The sequence below is a fragment of the Bombus pyrosoma genome, linkage group LG18, assembly GCF_014825855.1.
Source record: "Bombus pyrosoma isolate SC7728 linkage group LG18, ASM1482585v1, whole genome shotgun sequence".
Lineage (NCBI taxonomy): Eukaryota > Metazoa > Arthropoda > Insecta > Hymenoptera > Apidae > Bombus > Bombus pyrosoma.
In genome coordinates, this window is record NC_057787.1 from 1,855,660 (window position 1) to 1,881,652 (window position 25,993).

Sequence of the window (25,993 nt, forward strand, 5' to 3'; positions counted from 1 at the left end):
GTGCCGCCTTCCGCCAGACCAGTCCACCTAGCCAGTCCACTTCAGCGACTCTCGCCGACCGGATCGACGTCTACGCGTTCGCTATTTCTCCGCTTACTTGCGCCAGCGACGACGCAATACCGCGTGCTCTGGCGGATTCCGGCAATCTGCCTCGGGATTTCTCGCGTATTCGCGATTTTTTAGATATTTTCGTCTACTGCAACCAACTTGTTGACATTGATCAGAGTTTGAATTACACCGAGGATGTTAAAGTAAGGGGAAGAAGCTATGATGAAGTTAACTAACGTCTGAAAGCAAGTGAAACACTGTCAAAAGGAATATCGTACGCTTGGACTGTTGGTAAAAAAGTGTGTCAACCAGTGATATTTCTGTGTTATAATCACAGCAAGCTCTTAAGTTAAAGCTTTCCATTGATCATTACACAATTATCAAGCATCGTGGATACAGAAAAGTGTAGATAGAAGTCAACGTGGTAGCCGTTGGTCGAGATGTAAGCTAATCGCTGGAACGCTCCTTTCTCCGCAAATTGCTCTCTCCCTTCCTCAGTGAAAGAGTGCGCGCACCGAAGGACACGCTGGTGGCCCGGCAGCAGGTGGCCAATTGATGTATTCGCCTCCACGCCACGAGGATGATGATGATGGACATGGGCATGTACGGAACTTACAGCAAGCCTGACTCATACCCCAACTACGTGTGCACGGGTCAAGGAAATCATCATCATCATCAACCCGTGTCCGTCGGGGGACACGTGCCTGTGCCAGCTTCGCCGGAACTCGCTCCAGCGCACTACTTCCCTCAAACCGCGGTCTCACCTTACTCGTCCTCTTCCTCGGAGAGTTTCCTGGCGTCAGAGTCCGCCACATCTTCCGGTACGCCTCCACAGGGCTTCTACTCGCCGTCGGCGGGTGTTTTGCACGAGGATGGTTCCACGACCGCAATAATCTCCTCAGAGAACGGTCTGAGTTATACTAATTTGGACTACGCTTCCTCGTCGTCATCGTACGGCCAGCAGCATCAGCACGCGAACGGCTCCCATGGATCGGTAGATCCTCATCAGAGTTACCACGTTCAGCAAGCAGCGTACAGAGACGACCATCATCATCATCACCACCCCACTTCTTCCTCGGGCAACGGTCTTCATCAAGGTCCCATGATGACCGCTGGCCACTCGAGAACGGAGCACGACCAACAGTTACACCATCAGTCTTCTAGTCATCACCATCATCACCATCATCATCATCACGAGCCCGATTACCAGCTCGCTGGTACCACCAACTATCTACATCAGCTGCCCACCACCGAAGACTCGCTTCACTATCATTCACAAATCCGGCAAAACGACTACAGTGGACATTCCGCTGGCCACTACAAGGAGGAAAATCCGGATCCATCGTGTTATCACGTGCTGCAACAATCGGGGCATCCTCAACACCCGCACCAACATAGTCACGGACATCATCATCAACAGCATCCCCATAGTCACCATCCTCCGCAACAGCAACAGCCGCAACAGCCACACGTACCCACTTACAAATGGATGCAAGTGAAGAGGAACGTGCCCAAACCAGCTGGTACGTATTTAGATATACGATGATTTGGGAGGAGGTTTGACTGGCGTGAAATTACTGGTCCATGGGGCGATCCGGAGGCAGCTCGTTATTCAGCTTCTGTTTATCCAACGAGATGACTATTTTAAGTTTCACTAGTGGGAGAATCGTGCCTGTCCACTCTCTTGATTCCTATCTCATGGAAAATTAATGGTCAATCGGGAAGACGGTCCGATAGAGTTACTCTTGGAGGCGAGGTATCTTTCACGATTCGGGTTATCGTTGATGAATACGGATGAAAAGTAGGTTCAAGTACCTTTTCGATATTTGATGCGTTTCATCTACGTATTTTATCGGCTTTAATCATAAAGTCGTATATGGTTTGCAAATAGAGGTTACTTTCACTTTGAAGAATGGCACTGGAAATTTCAATTCTTTGTAAAATCCAGAAAGAAGAACTGTCGTATTTAAACCTTTGGGTGATATGAACATGTATTTATAGTCAATTTACGAAATTTTAAAAAGTAGATAAAATTGTTTGTAATTTTATAAAATATAGTGTCAAGAAAAAATACTAACATTGTACGTACCAAGTAATTAAGTCCACATATATCAAATTATCATTTAACAGTAATTTTACACGAGTACAAAAATGTACCGTAAAAGTGAAATATATAGTTTCGTTGAAAAATCAGGATATCTGGCTACACCTTTTGTAGCCTCTGTATGTTTCTATCGTTCACATCCGACGTGTTAAGAACACGCAGCATTGAGGTTAGGTGTTAAAAAGAAGAAACAGGGAAACGTATTTTCCTTTCCACAGACTTCTTCATCGCTGCTTTCCACGTTACTCACCCCGAGTTCTTGGAACAACAATTTGTAACGTTTAAGTGTCGCGACACGACCCAATTGTCGCTCGTTGACGACACTTTACGCAAGTTCGTGCATCTCGAATGGCCGTCGCTGGTGAAACCGTGACGCGGTCCACTCGAGGCATCGAAGTCGAGAGGTTTTTCGCCTGGGTGGTGAATTCAATTAAGATTGACGGACAACTAAAATGTGACGTACTTGTTGGCCGACGACCTAGTGCCTTTCAAACGCAAACTACACGTAACGAGATTAATAAAACGTGACACGTAATTCCGGTTCGACAGACATCATTAATCTTGCACATGCTTCTCAGCCGATCGCGATTAGCCACATTCCTGTCTTCGCGGAGCTAGCTATCATTATTATTCTTCAATTTATCATTACGATTAATTAAAACTGAATGATTGGGTACACAGAATTTACCAACGATCGGGTTGTTCGAAAAACGTCTTTATTAAAAATTTCCATTGTGAAACTGTAATAAAATACTATCTTCGTTGAATATTAAAGCGAATTACCGAGAAACATAAAAAAGTCATTGGTACAAGAAGTAGAAGTTCGTAGAGAAAAAGAAGAATTTTTTCAGTCAGCTGGCATATTCGTTTCTATATTTCTCATTCGTCAAATGTATTGGCAACTAAGTGATTACGGATTTTGTCATTAGATGGTAATGGCAAAATCCGCAATCACTTAGTTGCCAACCTAAAAGTAAAATCTCATTATTATTTGTTGTAGTTTCTATAAAACTTATTCGAAAGACATAGATTAAATGGTTTAAAAGTTTGTAAAAGCTATTCGGAGAAATTCATTGTCAAAAGAAACGAAAGATTTTTTCAAGAGAGAATTCGTGAAGTTGCAGATGCCAGGAGATCTAATTAGACGTTTCATAACTCTCGCTACAAACTTCCCGAACAAGCTAATATTTTTCAACTACAAATTGCTCTTATTTCACGCAATCGAATGAATCAAATACCAAACGCTTCAACGATGATTTGCAACATCGTAAAATCAAGATGTAGATATCGGTTTCTACGTGACAAACTAAGAAGCACCGCTGATAATTACCGGGCCATGGTAACTAACTGTAATTATCTCGCGTGAAATTTACCGTGAAAGATACCGAAAAAAAGCAAAGAATGTTAGGTTAGACGAAACGTCGAAGTATAAGAAACACGAGGTGTTTAATGTTTCTGTAGAAAAAAGACATCTGCGCGGTTATTCGTGAGCCAGGTAGAAATCAAAATTCGATACAGCAAATGATAAGAGGGCTTACTGAGATAGAACGAAAATTTATCGGTATTTGTACTGTCTTCGGCTGAGTTATTTAGCCGCTGTTTACGCCCGTGCGACAGTCGTAAACGAACTTGATAAGATTATGCACACGAATGCAACGCGTAACAGAAGGTACCCCAAGCTTTTACGAGAATACCGTAGCTCCACGATCATAAATCTACCACTTGCGAATCGCTCGTCGGCTATCTTTCTTCCCTACAAACTACTCTCCATTACTTCGCCACGATAGATCTCTGATGCTTTGATTCGTGGCGTCAAGCATTTGAACAAGTTACCATCGGAGTTATGACATTAAAACTATGTTCTAATATTGGGTTGGCAACTAAGTGATTGCGGAATTTTTCATTAGGTGGTATTGGCAAAATCCGCAATCACTTAATTGTCAATCCAATAGTTGGTCAATTTTCCTGATAATTGGACCTTTTGAATTTCAACATTTCCTGATATTTCTTGGCATGTAGAGGATTTTGTATCTCAATAGCGGGAATTTTTGCAGCATCTGAAGGATCTTCAAGATCATTGACACGCTATATAGGAACGTTGCCATTTCGGAAATGTAAATTTAAAACACTTGGACGATTTGCAAAATGATCGTCGCGTTATGTACGACGGTGATATCTGAAAAATCTGAAATCGATATACTTGGAGAATATTCGGAATGATTGTCGTGTTACGTAATATACGATACTTGGAAGGTGTAAATTCCTTACTGAAAGCTAATAAATTGTTACTTGTTTCTTGTTTGAAAATTGATTGTTACTTTGTCTTATTCCTTTACATAGAACTTTAGATAGAAAATTGTAATGGCTATTTATCATTTCCTGAGTCTTTTCTCTTTTTCCTTTTACAACATAAACGATCCTACTACAGCGTGTTTGTACACGGAAAAAGATATTTCGTGCATACCAAACACGATTTATCACGCACGCTGGGTTCGATAGTGATCACGATAGATATCGAAAAGCCCTGATAAGATTCGCGCTTAAGAACGAAATTCTTGCACTCGAGTTATCTGATCATTTCGAAAGAAACGCCGCGGCGATAACAGGTATCGCGCCTGTAAAGCTTTAATTAAAAAGCGATATATTTTCGTAGCGCGTACGATCGTTTTGAGGTAAAAAGAAAAAAAAAATAATGCTAACAATCCATTGAAAAGATCAAACGCTTAAAAAAAGAGAAAAAGAAAAGAAGGAAGGAAGAAAAAAAATGAAAAATCATATAAAATGCTAATAATACGGAACTGAACGCGATAACGTAAAGATTGCACGAAAGACACGGTAATCACATTACGCAAAACGGCAATTGAATGTGACGGACGAACAATTTATCTCGGATAGATCGAGTGAAAAGTACCGAGTGGTTAAACGCCTAACGATTTGCATAAGTGCGTGTAATTATAAACGTGGAAACGAAAATAGGGGAGAAAAAAAACACCAGGCGATTTCATCGAGCGCAGGGTTCAGGTCGTGGCTAGTTCAGTTGTCAAACTGTTAAAAACTTCATGAATAAGCAACGCGCAACAGCGCCTGTTATCGAGCAAAGATCAGTCGAATTCCGGCGATTTAAAGTCGATTTCCCCGCCCCATTCAACCAGCCGTATACGCAGAAAGGTATTTTCCATTAGACATTGCACCAGTTTCGTTATTACATAAACGAGAATATATAGAAGAAAGAATTTCAATTTTAACGACTAGCAGCTAATCGACCAATGAATAGGTGGTACCAGGGAATAATGTAACGTGACTAGTTCGATTACTTGTTTTTTTTCTTTTTTTTTTAGAAAATCAAGGCATAAAAGTGATTAATAACAGGTAGTTAGAGGCATTGCAATGGAATTCGAAGGAGAATTACATTCTGTAGTTTTCAGATGTTAAATCGATATTCGATGATAATATCGTTCTTGTTTTCAATAATTAACGTACTGTTTTTTTCATTCACTCGGAGATTTCAGTCAGCTGATTTTACTCTTTGTAACAATACTTAATCGCCTAATTGTTTCTTCTACTTTGTTATATACGCAAGTTAACCTATCAACAACTCTTATTTTTTTTTTAACTAAAGGAAAGGAAAAACGCAATACCTTAGAAAGAAAATTGTAACAAATAAAAACTTCAAATAGGATATTTCTTCTTCTTGTTATGTCTTTATTTAGAGGTAGGATCACAATAGCTATTATTTTATTCTATGGATAAATCTATCACACCGTTCTGAGCCAAGAAAACCTTTATTGCACATTCTCACATGGACTAGGGATAAAAACAAAAGAACATCTTAAACCTATCGATTAAATCTATCGATTGTATCTAGAACTATCTCCTAGTTATTTTTTCTTGCAACTAACGCATCTGCATATGGATGGCGAGCACGAACTCACGTTGTCATTTTCAACATTTCTCATAGAAAGAAGACTAAAAAGAAAACATCCCACTGACCTTACTGAAGAAATAAAATAGTCAAATTCGAAGATGGTATCCTGCTGGGGGTAGCATCCACATGTTATTTAACAATTAAGTTAGAAAAATTTACCAAATGTCCAGTTGGACAAATTGTAAAGTACAAATTAAATAATAAAAAAAAATAGGATATTACAATTAACATAGAATAGTGTCAGGTGTACGTTGCTCGATATATGAAGAAATAATTTTTCCTAAGATCAATGTCTATGTATTTCTTTCTTTTCTAACAAATGTTAACACTTTATCTGCCACTGAAAATTGACAGTTAGGGCATTTTGAATATAACCGATAAATAGAAGATACTTTGAAATAAAAAGTGCCTCATTGAACAATTAAACATTTCTATTAGAACATCAATAAAGAAAAATGAGAACAAATTGCATCTAACGGTGCACTGTGTTAAAACACTTGAAACATAAATGTGGCTCGTCAATACAATCTGAACGATAGGTGGTCACCTTTTTGGTCCGATTCTTAGCAATTTTTGATCTTAACTGTTTAACATCTTTTTTATACCACTCTCTGCAAAATTTTCGTGCCAGGTACGCTTGCCCTTCTTTCTTCTGCGTTTCGTATCGCAATCTTTATCGAATAAGTGTATTTCACGGCTCTGGTGAATGGCACTGTGTAAGGTGCGTTGCGAGTGTCATTCTAAAAGCTGATACCTTGGTTTTTGCTTTCGTTGCCTGTTTACAGAGTATCATCGCGTTTGAAATTGACGTATTTAACAATAACTCTAAAGCTAATTTTATATACCACTTGAGGGTTCTTCTATGTGATGTAAAATATGTTACCATTTGATCTGATAAATCTACAGTATATTTTCCTCTGTTGTAATCTACCACTACCATTGGTATATCACAAACATAATTTTTTTTCCGGACTTCTATCATTTCTACATAATTAATATTTCAAACGCAACTTAGATATATACATTTTCTAATGGAATAGTTGAATTATTATACAAATTTGTATTCATTTTATAGACATAAAAAGAACATCTTTAAGAGTCATTACACTTATCAATTGAAAGGTATCTAATATTAAAAACCCAGGTTAATTAATATTTCAAGCTAATGAAATAATTGAATTATTATAAAAATTTGTATTCATTTTATAAACATAAAAAGAACACTTTTAAGAGTCATTGCACTTATCAATTGAAAGATATCTAATATTAAAACCCCAGATTGATTAATATCTCAAACGCAACTTAAATATGTAAATTTTCTAATGAAGTAGTTGAATTATTATACAAATTTGCATTTATTTTATAAACATAAAAAGAACATCTTTAAGAGTCATTACACTTATCAATCGAAAGGCATATAATGTTAAAAACCCAGATTATTTCAAACGCAATTTACTCAATTCACGAAAAAATCTTTCAATTATTTATTAAGCAGAAAAACGATCCTGTCAGCCATCCTTAACATCCTAAATCCGTCTTCGAGGAATTACTTTACCCTGAACGGAGACATTGCGGAAACGATTTAAAAATTGAAATCAAGGTGTCGTAAAAATGCGATAAGAAGGCAGTAGGAGGCTCGAGGCGTTCCCCTCTCTGATAATTTGCTTAACAGCGAACAGGGTTGCAGGCAATCGCCGAGTTCGAGCAGCTAAGCCTAGCCCGTTGAATGGAGCTTGTCAGGATTACCAGCGTTTCGCTTAATAGCTCATTATAATCGAATTAATAACGCCGTCCGAGAAGTCACCGGGGGTGACGCTTATTACACCGGGACATGCAAACGAAACGTTGAGCCGCCCTCGCCGCGCTCACCCCTTTACCCTTCGCCGCCACGAGCTTCCGGTCCCGCGTTCCTTATCCACGATTTCCACGCGGCAATAGAATCTAACGATCTCCGGCCAAAGGTTTTAGATTAAGGAACCGTGACTGCCATCGACGTTATCGATACGACGTTATCCCACCTGATACCATTTGAAAAACATTGCGTATCTTTTTATCTTTTTACTTATTTTACTAAATTCACGCTAGCGATGGGTATTTTCAAGTACATTGTGCTTTTATGTAAAGTAGCTCAGAAGCTCCTTTGTCGAGTTCCACTTGACATTCCTTCAGTCCCAGCTTCTTTTGTGAAACGCGTGAGAGAAAAGCAGGATCCTGGAAATTGTTTCAAGATATATCATACACTTAAAAATTAGAAAATACAACAATAGTGTAAATGGTATTTAGGTGAATTTGTTACTTCCCTTATTTATTTAAATTGTCTTATCTTTTAGTTAAAGTAAATTTCAAATAAAACACTTAAAAGCGTTGGCAGCTGCTGCTAACGAAATTCAAATAAAATTCGCAATGCAAAGGGTTAATATGCTCGATGTTGTGTATGTCCAACGTTATATTTTGACAAATTATTGTATATTGTATATATTATAGTCTTACCTTGCAAGAATGCTCGATATGTTACTTGACACCCTGTATAGTTAATTCAACTCTTTCTGGTGTATATCTGCATTACGTTGCCTTTGGAAGAACATAGGAAATGTGATTCTATACTTAGCAATTGATAAGAAAAACTTGTCTCACAATCCTGAAACATTACATAACAACCATACAAACAAACAACAGAAGACGAAGCTTCTGAAGCTCATTGGTTTTATAACATTTTATATTTTACAATAAAAGAATTACCTACAAATGATACATGTTATTATCTAAATAAAATCTACATTAATAGAAGAATTAAAAGATCTTTTATGTAAATAAAAAACGATACAGAAAATTAGAAAATCATTTAACAAAAATTACTATCAATCTGCGTTCGTCGAATAAGACTTTCGTCCAACGGATGTAACGCAATTCCAGAGGAGAGGCAGCTTCTCAACCAAAACAACGAGATGGGCGGAGCAGAATGGAAGGGGATTTCGAGAGATTTTGGTTGGTGAAGTTTTTTGGTTGGCCAGCAGAGCACAATAGCTGTGCTTTTTCCCTCGATGCTTCCATAATGCGTTCCGGGGGTCCATGGAATCTCTATGGGGACGCCCGGTGTGGACCACCACCCTTCTTCATGAGAAAAGCAGGAGAAAAAGGCCAACAGAAAAGGGAGAAAGAGAGAAGAAACAAGCGACACGGGGCTGTCAGCTCTCCCGATTTATCATACACCACTCGATTTCTTCTCTCTTGTAATCAATAGCAGGATTGGCCAACACGCTCGAGGAAAAAACGACGGAACAAATAAGCAAGCCCCTGCACGAGACAGTAGTAATTCCCTGTATTCGTGCTGGTTTTAGAAACTAACACGTTACCTCGTCATGTATGTATATGTATTCACTTTTTTCCTCCTCTAATAACATAGGGTGCTTGAAGAGGTAGAATTATTGGAATTTTTCTGCGATCACTGCTTTTTATTAAAGGAACTTGTTTGGTAACAGAATATAATTTTCTAGATAGCCTCAGGTTATAAAAGCGACATAGATTCAATAGTAAAAATTTCTTTACAACTTATTTCATAGAAAGCAAAAATAGACGGAACTATTGGAATTTCTCTAGAATCACTATTTTATACTACAGGAATCTTCTTTAACAACAGAATACATGTAGGAATGTTATTAAATTAGTTTGTAGGTTATAGTATGATAAATACAATATCGTTTGCACTCACACGAAAATGAATACAATACCCTGTTTCGCGTATTTATTTCTCACTACTTTTACAGCACGACAACCCAACGATCTTCACACGACCACGATAAATTCAACTCTGACGACATTTACCACGCTCATTTTTCCCTTAACATACTTTGGTAACGCTCACAAAACTCCTTGACAACATTAACATATCTTAACAATGCTAATAAACAATTACCCCTCACGCCACGTCCTTCCCTGATGTCACACTATCCCACATACATATGTATGTATGATCTTTTGATAATTGCCTCATCTCACAGAATTGTCATGGGTTCTATTGGGTTGGCAACTAAGTGATTGCGGATTTTGTCATTAGGTGGTATTGACAAAATCCCCAACCCAATATATCTATTGAAAATGTTGTTATTTCTGTATTTAGAGGTAGGATCACAATAGCTATTATTTTATTCTTTGGATAAATCTGTCACGCCGTCCTGAGCCGAAAAACCTTTATTGCACTTCCTTACGTGGACTAGGGATAAAAACGAAAGAATATCTTAAACCTATCGATTAAATCCATCGATTATATCTAGAACTATCTTCTAGTTACTATTTATTGTAACTAGCGCATCTGCATGTGAATGGCGAACGCCAACTTACGTTGTCATTTTCAATAGAAAATTTCATTACGATTTAAGTTATAGAAAAGTAATGAAACCGTAGATATGAACAAATCTTGAAAAATCGGGAAAATAAGGACAAATAACTAAAGAAGAAAATTGAGATCATCTGATGTTGGGACTTTTAAAAATTAGACAAAATAATGAAATCGTATTGTAAATAAGAAATCGGACGTACCACAAAGTCTATTACAATAAAATGAAGTCTGAATAATGCCCCGAAATATTACAAATTAGGTAATTTAGCATAAATCAGGGCTAATGCAAAAAAGTGCAGAAGCAATTGTAAGAAATCGTTGCTAGTCGAATTGGTTGCCGTGTTTTCGCCATTTCGCCAGTTTTACGGCACATTTCGCGTTACTTACGAAGAGAGTAGGCTGGCCAGTTTCATTGCACGCTTTCGTTCGTCCACGAACGTCGGCCCTTTACGTTCCACCGTGTATACACACCAACTTTCTTGTGCTGCTGCTTTACGACGTCACGTCACGTATCGAGCTAACCTTTAAATCGACTTCATCAATCGCAATGCTACTGACGAGAGCGTGCCAGTAAAAACCCTTATCTCAAGAATCGTGTCGTTTATCGAGTAAATTGAACACTTTTTGAATATATTTTAAGACAGATATAGGAAAGACTGAATTTTCATTTTTCCTTCCAAATTTTGGATTGTTTTAAAATGGAGATAAATCTATCTACGATTAGTTAAAAGACTTTGTGATTATGAAATTACAATATTATACATTTTAATTATTAATTCATTGTTATGTTTTAATTCGCCATTATGTTATTTTGTTAAACAATAATAAAGTGGAAATTTACTGACATGGTAAAAAAGCCAGACTTAATAAATATATGTTAAAATTCTTCATTGTTTGGAGAATCAGAATAAAATACAGTAAGTAAGTTAGTAACTGGACAATGATTTTTTTATATTTGTCTATTTATTATTATCTGTACTATGTTCAAAGATAATTCCAAAACATTAAACACGAAGCAGTTCTTCCTGAATTTTCTGCGGCTACGTTTTCCTCGTGGACTTAAGAACACACAACTATAGTTACCATAACACTTCAAACAAGTAAGAAAACGAAAAACCTCTGATCGAGCTAGAGAAATCAGCGTCGAGCGATTTTGAAAAAGAAAAAGCTCATAGAAACAATAACAAATTCTGTAAAAAGTGGAAAGCAAAGAGAATTAGAAAAATACAAATAACACGATCGACGAACGTTTAACATCAGCGAAATCGTCTAACTGGATAAGAAACAGGAGAAACAAAAGTGGAAAAAGGATGTGAACGAAATAACACGGCACGGATGCAACTGACGTGTTCCTCATGCGCAAAAAGACCAAATTATCGCGAACCTAAACCGTCCGTGATCATAAACCAGCGATTAGATTGAACAGGAAGAGGATAAGAAAAATGGAAAACGCAAGCGATATAAGTGGAGTGCAAAATAGAAAGGATGAGACGTCGCGAAGTAATGGTAAAAGGAAAATTCTTAAAGAAGAACGAGGTATACCATTAAAACGTGTGTGAAAGTCCACTAAAACAACGAGAGCAGGATGAAATTATTTAAGGAAAGAATATTAAAAAATCTGAAAATTGCAACAATAGAAAGCAATTTATAAAAGTAGAAAACACGCCATTCCCAAATACTTACAATAAGGAACACATAAACAATGTTATTTGTTGCAAACAATTCTTATCACACACTGCGTATCTCACATCCTGTTTCACCCACGCTACTTTCCCCTTAACTTAATTTTCAGCGAGCAATAAATACCCAAATACTAAACTTACTATAGAAAATTCAACTCTGGATAAAATCAAGAAAGGAAACCAATCAAACTGAATTGCAGTAAAAAGCTGCGTAAACCATTTCCAAAAATTACAATTATTCTACAAAATTCCTTCTACAAAAATATAAAAGAAAACCAACTGAAGTCAAATGGAACTATTAGGTTGGCAACTAAGTGACTGCGGCTTTTGTCAATACCACCTAATGACAAAATCCGCAGCCACTTAGTTGCCAACCCAATAAATTGTCTAAAAAGTTGAATAAATCACTTCTCCTCTTGTTTCACCAAACAAAAAGACTTTTAATATTTTACAGCAAAAATTTAGAGCATCGTTCTTTCATTGCCAATGTTAAGAAATATTTGAACAATAAAAAAACACGATTAAATGAAAAATGAGCGCAAGAACGTGGCAGAATTAAAGAAGAGCTTCGAACGCTTCTCTCTTTCTCTGTGACCGGAAAGGCTCAAGTACTTGGTACACGAAGAACGGAAGAAAACAGAACGAAGAAGCAAGAGGTAGGTCGGTCAGTTTGCGAGCGAAGGTAGAGTGGAGCGGCTGACCAAGCAAGCAAGGAAGCAAGCAAGCAAGCAGTCAAGCAGGCAGGGCAGCGTGTTGCGGCGCGGCTAGGGCCGTCGGCGGACGCGTGAGTGAGTGGCCGATATCTCGCGAGGGGATCAGAGGATCGTTCGCGTGTTTCCACCCGGGCTGCCACCCGCCGAACCTGGCAACCCCGGATCCCGCAAGTCCCGCAACAACCCTGGCCGGCTGCCTAAGTAACTGACTCCCCTTTGCTCCCTCGTCACTCGCCCCTTCTCTCTCTCTCCTTCTGTTTCTCTCTTGCTAGCTCGCTCGCGCCCGCGTTGCAACGCGCTGACAATCAACGACCACCCTGTCCACGTGTCTCGCGCAACGGTGATTTTCATTTCCGCGGCACTTCACCGACGATATATCGCGACGACGCGAGCGTGGCTCGAGTGCTGAAAAAACCTCGAGTTCAATGCTGCGACCATGTCAGAGTTTGGGGTTGCGAAAAGGTGTTGCTTTGAGAAGATCGAACGTGTATGTGTGTGTATGAGGAATGGAAGTGGAGGTGGTTGATGTCGGAGTTGGAAGAAAGGAAAGAAGGTGAATGGAAGGCGAACGTGTTGAGACTTGTAAAATTAAACTCGGTGTATAGTAGGTGCTTCTCTTTCAAAAATAATTACATTGCTTTGAATTTATGAGTTTGGTTTACGAATCACGTTGGTGATAAGAAAAAAGGAAATTAATAAGATTCAAAGGCTACTACCATGTTATTATATTTTAATGGCTTCCTACATTTAAATGGTTGAGGTTAACTACAGAGAGATTATATCGGATAAGTAGCAAAATCTTGTAGTAATTCATTGTAATGATACCTCCTTTTACACTGCGTTATCTGTTAATGAATTTTTAGTTGCAAGACGAACAGATCACAACTCCTATAATTTCGTTTTATCCTTCCAAATTAAAAATCTAGAAACTTATCAGTTTCATAGCAAAGCCCTCTATTAAAGTTCTTTAAAGAACGAAGACTTCTTTATGCCTTAAATATCTCCAATAATTTTGATAACGATCATTTCAGTTCTTAGAAATTAAACATGATCCTTATAGAGAATTATTATATCTTACTTATTAAATCAGACTTTGTACATCGAACTTTTAACACTTTACCGACCGCTAGCGATACAACAGCATACGCACATCCGACCGGCATCTCAGGCGCAGATTCTCCCTGGCGCCAGCTCTGTTTCAGTTTAGACTTTCCAACACCATTCTTTTTGTTCATCGCGAACGGTACGTTTTTCAAATTGGTATAAGACTGTGGCAGCTTACAAAGCAACGCAACTGACGCAACTGAGCAACATACCTTAGTATTAAATAACAAATTACTGCTCAAATAATGAGAAAGATTGTCGACGACAAAAAGTCGATTAATAGGCTATCGGTCGGTAAGCGTCGGTGACAAAAAACCGATTAATCGTTTATCGGTCGGTAAAGTGTTAAAAGAATCAGATGTGATTTAGTTTAGATCAAAGAAAGTCTAAAGACCTAACCGATATATGTTAAATACAGATACTTGTAATCAATTAATTTATCCTTAAATACATAGAAGTGATTTCATGAAGATTAAATTTAAGAATCAGATGGAACTTTTATTTAGCTAGGATTGCGGTTAGATTAAGGTTATCTTAAAACGATCGGATAAGTGAAACTTACATTTCACTGTGCGACGATAAGCAGCATCATAAATCGATTGGAGAGGAGCAAGAAAGTCTAGGCAACAAGGCCAATAAAAATGTTAATCTTAATACGCGAAATCGACTGACCTCGAGGCCATAAATAAAGCTGACTACACGCAATCGTTCGGCACTATGGATCATGCCAAGAAATTCAGATTTCGGCCTTAACTAAAAAGCAAACATTTCTTACCAAAAAAGAGAAAGGCAAAAACGGAATTCATTACCATGTTAAGACTTTGCTCGTTGAGTACTTACATATACTATTAGCCTTATTCCAATGATTTAGCTAGGTGTTTTATTTTTACAAAGTAAGGTAATTGTTTATTCAGATCATTGATAGTACACAGTCGATTTTATATAATTGGCCAAGTAGTTTCGATCGAAATCTCATTTGCAAAAGCCTACCGTTTATAGTGACTCAGGACATTGGTTATCGCGATGCTGAAATCAAAGTAGCCATCGTGACACCCGATGACAAGGGGTCGAACAGAAGGAAATTGTGTCAGTAAAATTGTTTTGTTGCTTCTTGTATACATCGACAAGATCCAATCGATACACATTCTGTATAACAATCTTCGAAAAAACGATTTATCTATTAGTTAATTACAGATCAGAAATTAGTTTCTATACTGTACAAGTTCATGTAACGATGCTTAGAAAGCTCATAGAAAACCTTCGTTCCTAACGATCCTTAAGAATTCTCTAAATTCCAAATGATCTTATATTTAATCCTAATCATGTTATTAAGTATTCAATGAAAAAGACATGACTGCCTTCGCTATGAGAGTCATCAAAAATTGAAGAAAATAAAAGGTCAATATTCCAACTATCTGTTATCTATGATCTAGAGTAACGCGCGTTATCGTTCAATCGGTACAACCGTGAGAAAATATTTCCTTGGACAGATGCAAAGAGAGTACACGTGCAATACTTACATTCGTTTGTACGTATTGTATGTAAGTAGATCCATTCTTTTGCAAGCTCTCATAACAGCGCGTGATACAGATAAACGGCGAGATCGGACTTCTCCTTTATTTATATTCTTTATTTAAATGGTCGGTTTATTAGAAGGACGATACAACTAAAAAATAATATAATAATATTTAATAATAGTAATAAGTAATATAAATTTTGAGATATCTGCGAACAATATGTTGTTAAAGATCTTCGGAATTCAAAAAATATTAACCCTTTGCACTGCTATGTCGATTGTGACTCGACATCAGTTTTTATCTCAGCAGCTCCTTTGTCGATCCAAATTGATAGATTGCATCCTGGAAATTGTTTCAAGATATATCATACACTTAAAAATTATAAAATACAACAGTAGTGTGAATAAAACTATATTTAAGTGAATTTCTTTCTTCCTTCATTTATTTAAATTGTCTTATTCTTTATTTAAAGTAAATTTCAAATAAAACACTTAAAAGCGTTGGTAGCTGCTGGTAACGAAATTGAAATAAAATTCCGAGTGCAAAGGGTTAAGGAAATTCACTGATTGTTAAATAGTTACATCGTTAATTTCTTATTTCAAATTTTCCTGAAAAATGTATTCTTCTTAATTATATCATTCTACTAACAAACTGACGATACCGACCATAATATGAATTATTATAGAGATAATCGTTTTGACACGATCACTCTATAGGAAATTCCGGAAGCGAGTGATTTCTTTCTCTATATATAAAATATCCTGAATGTGGATAGAATCTATAACATGCCATGTTATGGATATCAAATACGAATAACAATATATTATAAAATAATGTATAAATACATTCAATCGTACGCGCATAAATTTTTATCCGCCGCGAATATATAAGCTCGTATTTCCCCTTTCAAGTCAGTATACAATAGAACTCCATTTATTGGAACGATTGCGCGACTAATTGAGAAATATTTGATCAATTAAAAAATAGTATTTCATTGGCAACTAACCTAACATTACCACCTAATGACAAACTCCGCAATTACGTAGTTGCCAACCCAATAAAATGTTGTATTCTTCGATTACTTTCATCATACGAAATAGACGATTTGCTAGAAACAAAAAACAGTTGTTGTCGAATTTTCTGATTTTCACTAACATGTAATAACGCAACATAGTGGGATCAATAGTATAAAAAATCATCTGTGTCATGACTTATTATATTATTGAGTGAGAATTATGTACTGGATTGGCAACTAGTTAATTTAGTTAGTTTAGTTGCCAACCCAATAGATAGCAGAGAAAGCTGGTGAAATCCTATTACATGAATTTCGGTTATATTCATTGTTTCTCGACGAGTTCAGATGTTCAGATACGCTCGCTATAAAAAGTGTTTGCGCGCCATTATATTTATTACAGCATTTTGGTACTAATTCTGTACATATACAGTCAATTTTGCATCATTTAATAATATTATAGTACACTATAAAAATTTGATACCATAAAAATGAAACGTAGAACCTAATGAAGAATACACTTCGCTGAAGGGGAAGACATACGAATATCTTTTTTAAACTAATAGGAATTTGATGTTTTAACCAGTGAAATAAAATGTTGCTGTAGAAATGCGTATGGAATCGTGGCGCGACAAAACTCGTCCACATCAAATCCTAGAGCGATTCTTGAGGAACGTTTGGCGAACGAGCGTTGTTACAAAGCACGCGTACAAACGTAAAACACGATCGCGCTATTGACGTCGTTCAAGCAACAATAACAACTTTACGAGGCTCGTTAAACGTCTCGATATCCCTTATTGCCGTTCAACGAGCTTCGTTACAACCGACGAACGAACAATTCGCGTTTCGCGAAAGGCTTCTGCGCAGCAGACTCGATATTTATTGGTAAAACGCGACATAACTCTGCAAATTGCTTTTGAAACTTCGGAAAAAATGAACGATGACATTTTACAACGTCCATTATGGACCGAGATAAGGCGGTGAGTATAAACGCGGAATATTTAAAGGTAATAAATTAAACAAGTTATTACGGAATGTCAAACAGCAACAAGATGTTTCGAGAATGTATACCGGTTGATGGCTACTATATGCTACTTGTTCCATAATAACACGTTCTAATGACTTTATTTTTGTTATAAATATTGAAAGAGATTGTTTCCTAAGTTTATGTTTAACGACGAACCTTGGAAAATTACTCGAGGTCTGTGCAGGCTTCAAGCTTGGTCTTTGTAAAGAAAAATTCAATTATACGGGGATACGAGTGGAATGTTTGCTTAAAAGAAGAACTTAGGATGGCGTTGTAGCATGTAATCGGATGTGGAAATCAGATAGTTTCAAATACAGCTGGATCCTGACGAGTGGATCCTTTTTTTTTACCTACGGCCTGCCCTGTTCAAATTGCTAGAAATGCAAGCAATACTATCGTAATAAGAAAATAATTAAAATACTCGAATTAATGACTGCGAAATGACTAGACCAATTTTAATGTTATCGGTACAGTTGGAATATTGAAACACGCTATTACAGCAAAACTGTCAAATTGCCACGATTAATCTTCTGAGAATTTTAATAATTTATTTCAATAATTATCAACTTTTACTACGGTCAGGTGCAAATTTATAATTTCCAATAAGCAATATAATTTCCAAATAAACAATATTCTTAACAGATAATATATAATGGAAACCAAAAATCGATATGAAGTTAATGAATCGCCAATCATCAAGCACAGCCGATCAAAATTTTATCCTCGATTTACAGTGAAATTTTCTCGAAAAGAGAAGAAAATCATTGATCGACAACGAAGAAAATCCGAAGAGGAAGGAAACTGGTGCCCTTATCCAGGTCCATCTTTCCGGTAACATAATACCCTATGGCTGCTCGCACGCACACATTTCATCCCCTCTAGTTCCTTTCTACGTCATCTGCGCCCTGCCCCCCTAGCTTTTAGCCTTTGAATAATATTTGAATTGCGTAATGCTCGTCTAACAGGGGCACGTTCTCTACCACAAGGCCAAATGATCCCGTGTGATCAACGGATTAACATCTTACGATTTTATCGGCACCATTAAAGAAGCTTGTTCGATGTACCAAATCGTCGTACATATCATCCTGGAATTCATTAAATTTAATTAGGAAAATAGAACGAATTAGAAATAATCAGAATGCAATGAAAATAGATAAAAATTTATTACCATTAATCGACTTTCTTTTTAGTAACCACAATAAGAAATAATATTTTCATGATATTAATAATATTAACTTTTTTCATCCTTTCCTTCGATTGTATATTTGCAATTAATTTTTCTTTACGTAATTTAATATTACGGTTAGAAGAAAATTTCCTTGAATTTTGTAACTATCTAAAAAATTGAAAATTATCGTGACTAGAGTCCCTGCGTTAAATTTATTATGTATGTATCACAGGATACGATACATTATACTATTATAGGTGGCATAATTATTTAACAATTGATAAATTATAACGATGAAAAACGAATGTCTACATATTACATGGCAATATTTTCCCTATCGACACGCAGGATCGCAATTCTGCGATTAATAAACGCATCCTCGAAGAACCGGATCGAGAGTAGGAACTCTAGACAAGGTTGATCTTAATGTTTTCGCAAGACTCGATCTCGATTCGTTTTACCTCTCCTGTTTTATTTTCGATTCGATTTTCTCCTTTTTTCCCTCCTTTCAGAACGAATTATCAACGTACATATAATGAAACGAACCGATTAAAGCTTGTAATTAACACATTCACTACATATGACCAGTCGACACGTACTTTCAGGATATGTGTATGATATCAACTTAGATGCGTGATACAAACCAAATGTCGATTTCTATCAGATATACAATAACGCATATAATTATTCGTAGCACTCGAATAATCGATGAATATTTAACTTTAAGACATGTACAATCTATCAATAACATTTGAACACTCACCGTAAAAAATAAACTTTTTGTGTAACCAATACAATCATAATAGTCATATCTTTACTCGTGATATTTCAAAATGTTTCGTGTAACGTGTATAATATAATACATTATGTATATATAATAATACTTCCACGTGAACCATTGTATACATAGTGTGATAGATGTAATAGATATAATGGACGTAATAGATGTTCGAATAATTATAATTTATATACATATAAAGATTGACTGCATAGATACAGGTGTGGCGCAGAACTATTTGTTAACAAGGCAATTTATATGTAACAAAAATCTGATTCACAGTGAACGGGTTAAAACCATGCAACATCTCGATTCTATAAAAGCTTCATTTAATTCCTACCTCCTTACTCTATACATTTTTCCACCGACCTTAAAAAAGTATATTGGGTTGGCAACTAAGTGGTTGCGGATTTTGTCAATGTCACCTAATGACAAAATCCGCAATCATTTAGTTGCCAACTCAATAAATTACAAACAGCAATCGAACGACTCCTTAATGACGAAAGCATCTTTTTGAGCAGTTTTTGAATAGTTCTGAATAGTAATAGACCTGGAAACACCTAAGCAGAACAATGTTTCTACTCACGAATAACCGGGGAGGTCGGAGGAGAGGCTAAATAACTGAAATTACGGTTGCATAGACGGTACAAAGATCGTTCACGTGAACGATATTCGGCCAGTGTTTCCTGCACTGTTCCATTTGCTTTTATCCACTGGCATTATCCAACCTTCCCTGCCCGCCCCTCGCACTCTCTCTAATTTCCTCGCCCTCTCGTCGGGTCGCTCGTTTTCACTCGCAGGCGCCACGTAAAATAATAATATTAAGCCAGGTGAGATTTAATCGGGGGCCTTTGAACGAAGCCTGACTGGCATGCATGCTTCGAAACCGCGGCCACGCTGCTGTTTCCCTGTGTTTTACCTCGTGTATACGTGTTTTGCATGTGTGACGATAGGCTCGCGCGAGCGTGCGAGAATTACATTCATGTTCGAGCTTAAGTGCACTTGGTCGACTGACGTTGCGCCACCCGAGGGATATAATAATTCGTCGTTCTTCTACTAGCAACTTTCGCTGGGAACCATGACCACGCCGAACATTATTGACGAGAAAAAATTTAATCTAAAAGAAATTTTATCATGAAGAAATGTTACGCGAAACGTATTTTACTTAAAGGAAACTCTATCCAAGTGAGATTTTGTGGAAACTCTATCGAAGCAGAGATGGATAATTGTAAGACATTTTATATTTGAGAAGTATGGACTGAAATTTTTGAAGAATTTTCTGCGACCTCGCTGAAACATACATAATATATACATACGAGTAGAACAGGTAACCTATTTTCTAATAATTTATATTTAATAATACTTTACCTGAAAAATAGAAACTAAAGCCAAGATTCGTAACAGATATAGAATTTTGCTTTATTCATTTGGACACGTGATCTATGTTATGAATGTGACTCGGTGTTATAAAGAGTTAACAGAAAGTTAAGAAAACTCCTGAAAATAATTTATGGTTCCCTTAGGCTATAGCCAACTATAATCCTTAACCCGTGCCAATTTATGTATTCTTTAGCCTGTGCTGCCCTCTGTGCCTTGTTCTCTTCTCATTCGCTATCACTTTAACAATATAATTTTAAGTTAATCTTAGCATTATTTAAAAATTACCTGAGAGTCTAATTAACTCGAAAGATTATTACAAAACATCCTCTCCTACATCGCTTAAATTACGCCAATGTATATTAATATCGACAATAGTCCAATTTCTTACACACAGTCTTTGAAATTTCTTTTCAAGAGCAAATCTGCGTTCCCGATCTTCCAACCGTAATAACTATTTCGCCCGTCTGATAATTAACAAAAGCATTCCTCTGTTAAAATAATGTTATCGGATGAAAAAACGGCAAAGAAGTATTATGAATATTATTTGAGGAGGTAACACGATCGCAACATCTAATAATTGTACTACTAAATAGTGCTAATAATTTTAATCGATACTAATATTAATATTCGTCGCAGAGTAAGTAGCAATTGCCAGGATATCGCGCTAACGCTTAATCGAAAGTGATTCCTTCATTCCACCTGAGCGAGCGTTTCTCGAGGATTTGCCTTTTCGAGAAATGAAATCAGACGTGGCTACCGACTGCCATTGCAGTTGAGTTGCAAGCTGACTGGTACACGATACACTGTAAGCAAGAGTTTTGTCGATTGAACGATGGTCAAACAGTAATACGGATTACCAAGAATTCTTGCATCTAGTTGGCAAAGTAACTCTTTACTGGAAGATCCACCTTTTCTGTTAAAAGTGACGCGAAGAGACTTCTGTTTTATACAGGGTGTTTCTACAATCTTAGATACGATTAGAAAAGTGGAGATTCCTCATTCAAAAAGTTAAAATTAGTATACATATACGTGATGGATTTTCAAAGTTATCTTCCTCGAAAACAAAGTATGTAAAAATTTTATTTCATACTTTTCATTCATACTCTCGCGAAGAATTACTGTGTTCTCTGTTGTACTACGATTGCAGAGATACTTCGTATTTTATATAACTATATACATTTTATTTTATTAGTTCAGAATGTATCCAAACCAGTGTATACAACGAAAACGGAGCTTTATATATAAAAGTCTTTTCAATTTATAATTTCACAAAGAATTAACCTCTTCTCTGTTGTACGTTGAGTAGAGAAAACTATCAACAAGTACCCGAACTGTCTACAAAAATAAGAGATACTATAATTGAAAAAATACGTATTTTCTATGAATATATCATCTTTTTCTATTGATTCAAAAAGTATGTAAACTACAATGTTTACGATAAGGTTGTTAGCTAGTCTGTTACCTTTACGTCTCTGTCTACACCATTCTGTATCCACATTCTTATGAGATAGTAATATACAAACCCCAGACAACGCAAGAAACGCATAATTCCATTGCCACGAAGATTTCATGTTCTATAAAAATATAATTTTAAAAGATCCAAGAAAAACTTGAATGCAGCACTAATGATCACTGATGTATAGAGACGTTCGCCAGCCTGCCTAGGAGAAAATCAGCGGCAGCGCACGCTCTGTCCTTCCGTTAAGGTGCTAAATTGATGAATGAGTGGCGAAAACGGAAAACATTCCATTGTTCCACGCTGGCTCGTGGACTAATAGAACTTGTCCAACTCGATTATTCAGCTTGAAGATGCGTGAGCTTAATGGCCGCCGGCTAAGTTCCGAGCGCGATGTTTAAGTGACTGATGTTATCAGATTATTTGAAAAATCTGTGAAATAAAATCCGTACAAAATAAGTTGATTTTCGTTTGAGTTAGATTTAATATACGTTTGGGTCTCAATTAAATACTTCTAATATTCGATACAATATAAAAAGGTGATAAGGGGAATGGAGCAATACAGGCAAACACGGGTGAAAAAGAAGATGTGACTCTAAGGCGGTGGCTTGACAGTTTCGTCCGCCCTCTGCCATTAAGTAAATTGACTTTCACATACCGGTAGGCTAAATAACAATCTAATTTCCATAATGCGTAAGTGACGCCACCTTTTTTCATCAGAACGTATTCCTCCCTAGTTAGAATAAGTTTGGTTGCATTGCTTTATATCCAAAAATTCCCTGCTAATGAACACGCGTGTAAACAATTCGGAACTTCGTATCGAGTTTCCGAGTGAGCTTCATTGACCATGTGTTACGATTCGATCGATATCAAAAATTGTACTCGGTAAAATTATTATCGAAATTGTTATACGAAATTATGTGAAACATGGTTCGTGTGGCGATATTATGCTTGTTTCGTTTGCCTGTCAGTCCAACACGACAGCTGACTATAGGCACTCATCAACATAACTTGACTCGAGATCGTAATTACAAAACTTAATTTCTGTCTGTGATCATATACATATTGTCAGACAGCTCGATACGATTATTATTTTTCAAGTAAAATATTTGAACGATCTCGTGATTACATACACGTATAGGAAAAGGCGGTTAACATGATCTAAGTCGAGTATGCTTTTAGAGTGACCACCAATCGGTTGATAAATACGGGCTAAATAAAATGACGTAACAACTTACCCTTGACATTCGGCAACAGCTGATGCAATTTGATCCAGATTTAGGGCTTAACCCTATCGGTCTTCGGTAAAGGGTGGACAGGTTCGCTCCTTAGAACACTGACCAGCTGTGTTGGGCAACAAACGGCTGTCGCTCGATGGACCAAAGTTAAGCTTAATTCGGTATATATTACTTTTAACCTCTTCCGTTAACGCATCGGTCACGTACGAAGGGCATTGACATCTATAATTAAGATGGAAAGGAATTTGAGTCACAACATGTGCCCTTCTGAATCACACAAATATTGATAATGAATCTTAATGACTAGAATCTCGTAATTGTAATTGATATATAAAATTACACAGATGTTTTACTTTTCTAAAGCTTTACGTCAAAATAGTTCTTTCGCATTGTTACTGTACTGCTAGTGCTAACATTTTTATGAATAGTAAATATAAAGCAAAGAATTTCAATATGTATAAACGCGCTTGTAAATTTTATACAAAAAGTTCTTAAATAAAAAGAAAGATCAAAATTTGTTGCAGCAGCAAAGACAAATCTAAATGTGGGAGAATATGGCGGTAGCACAGTTGGAGGTGGAAACGGATCCCCGTACGCAACTACGGCGAACGGTCCTGTGAACTGTCTTACCGGCGGACCTATGGCCGGTATTGCAGGTAGCTTCAACAATACCGGCCGAACCAACTTCACGAACAAACAACTAACAGAGCTCGAAAAAGAATTTCACTTCAACAAGTACCTGACCAGAGCAAGGCGTATTGAAATCGCATCAGCGTTGCAGTTAAACGAAACGCAAGTAAAAATTTGGTTCCAAAACAGAAGAATGAAGCAGAAGAAGAGAATGAAAGAAGGCTTAATACCGGTTGATAATACAACTGTAACACCACTCAGTGGCGCCAGGAGTTCGAGTAATTCACCAACTAGTTCCTCAAGTCACGAAACTAGTGGTCTCGGATTATCTAGTTTTACGAACGATAATAGTCGGGAATCCCCACCCTCGTCTTCGAAAGATTGACGCGTTCCTTACTGCAGCAACGAACGTATCTATGGCCTACGACTTAACGATGATTGGTGAAAATTGGAAAAAAAGCGTTATTTTAAATCATGTGATTTGAATTTACATGAATTTCCTTGCTGCAGCAGCAACAATATCTATAATAGTATTTCCAATTTTAATAGAACGGAATTATTGTAACGATATATGATACACTCTTTCGACGACCTTGAAAATTATCAAAATTAATCGAATATAGTATAGAAATTGAACGATGTATGTACCAATTAAGCGAACTATTTATTTTCGTTTGAGTTATATATGCCGTAAAGGCAATATGAACAGAATTCCTGAAAAGTTACCATATACCTCAGTTTGTGTAAATGGTATAATGATATTTATATATAATTATAAATACCAATGATTGATCACAGCATATTATGTAAAAACAATTGTGAAAATATTCTCAGATGCTAATTGATTACATCTAGAGACCAACTTTCTTTTTGGTGAGGACAATTATTGTTTGATGTTATCATCCTTACTATATGGTAATATTGTTTTAATTACTTTTTTGCTCACCTTTTCTCATTTTGTTTATTGTGAGACATTCCAACATTGATAAATTTACACACCAATGAATATTGTTAACTATTCAATACTTACGAATTATTGTAAAATTCTTGTATAAATTTTACATTCTCAAAGAAATTATTAGATACTGATAAAGATAATAAAAATGATCTTCATAAATGTAATAGTGTACTAATAGATTATAAACATCCTGTAATGATAGCATGATAACAGTAGTTGTGCTCCCAATTTGAATATCTTCTGTATGTATATGTACATATAATCTAATGCAAATCTTGCGTGAGCAGTAATGTACGTCATTATACAGTAAGACATTACCAGAGTATTAAAAAATACGAGAAGAAGATCATTGCACAGACGCCATAGCTAATAATTGAAATTTATAAATAAGAAATACACTGTATGATGAACTTATTTTAAAATGATTGCAAGATTTGCATTGATTCTATTTAACTTAATTTGATCACTTAAAAGTTAACAAATTAATGTAATCGTATAGTTATATAGATTATATTGTGATCTAATAAGAAATTCTGTACCTAAATGAATTTGGATATAATAAATTGTGATTATTCTGTAGTATTACTTAGATTTCTGTAGAGAGAATAAAATATTAATACACTACGAAAGAAAACTTATAAAATCCACTGAAACTCCGAAATAAAATGATTTACCTAATTATAACTTCGTATTTTACGACTTATTCTCTGTCAGGAACCAAATTAAAGGTTTTAGCACGCACTATATTTTCTTAACAATTCCTCCATGCACGGTTACCTTTTTTCAACGTTTTCTAACAAATTTAAAACATTATCTGACCAATTTTATGAACACATATACTGAATTCAAAATACGTACAGGCAGTATACAATAGCCAGCATTTACTCACACGTCAAGTTGGTAACATTGAAATCCAT

General features: G+C 36.4%; 1 protein-coding gene and 1 long non-coding RNA gene across 4 annotated transcripts; one reads left to right on the forward strand and one right to left on the reverse strand.

Moving 5' to 3' along the window:
* LOC122577305 (homeobox protein Hox-B1a) lies at nt 1–25,756 on the forward strand. Of its 2 annotated transcripts, none has more exons than XM_043748561.1 (2): nt 1–1,571; nt 24,013–25,756. In XM_043748561.1, the coding sequence occupies exons 1-2, from the start codon at nt 629–631 to the stop codon at nt 24,501–24,503; spliced, it is 1,434 nt and encodes a 477-aa protein (XP_043604496.1). In that variant the 5' UTR covers nt 1–628; the 3' UTR covers nt 24,504–25,756. The 2 variants fall into 2 exon arrangements, with proteins under 2 accessions (XP_043604496.1, XP_043604497.1); XM_043748562.1 differs by having other exon boundaries at nt 24,016–25,756.
* Nucleotides 18,164–25,860, reverse strand: LOC122577316. Of its 2 annotated transcripts, XR_006320209.1 has the most exons (4): nt 25,751–25,860; nt 23,489–23,710; nt 20,783–22,682; nt 18,164–20,704 (listed from the first exon to the last, which is right to left on the reverse strand). It is a non-coding gene; the product is annotated as an uncharacterized LOC122577316 (long non-coding RNA). The 2 variants fall into 2 exon arrangements; XR_006320208.1 differs by having other exon boundaries at nt 18,164–22,682.
* Between the last annotated feature and the right edge of the window lie 133 nt (nt 25,861–25,993).

Coding starts and splice junctions, on each gene's coding strand:
- LOC122577305 (XM_043748561.1), top strand. CDS start 629: ATGATGATGATGGACATGGGCATGTACGGAACTTACAGCAAGCCTGAC. Junction 1,572..24,012: donor GAACGTGCCCAAACCAGCTG/GTACGTATTTAG, acceptor AATTTGTTGCAG/CAGCAAAGACAAATCTAAAT.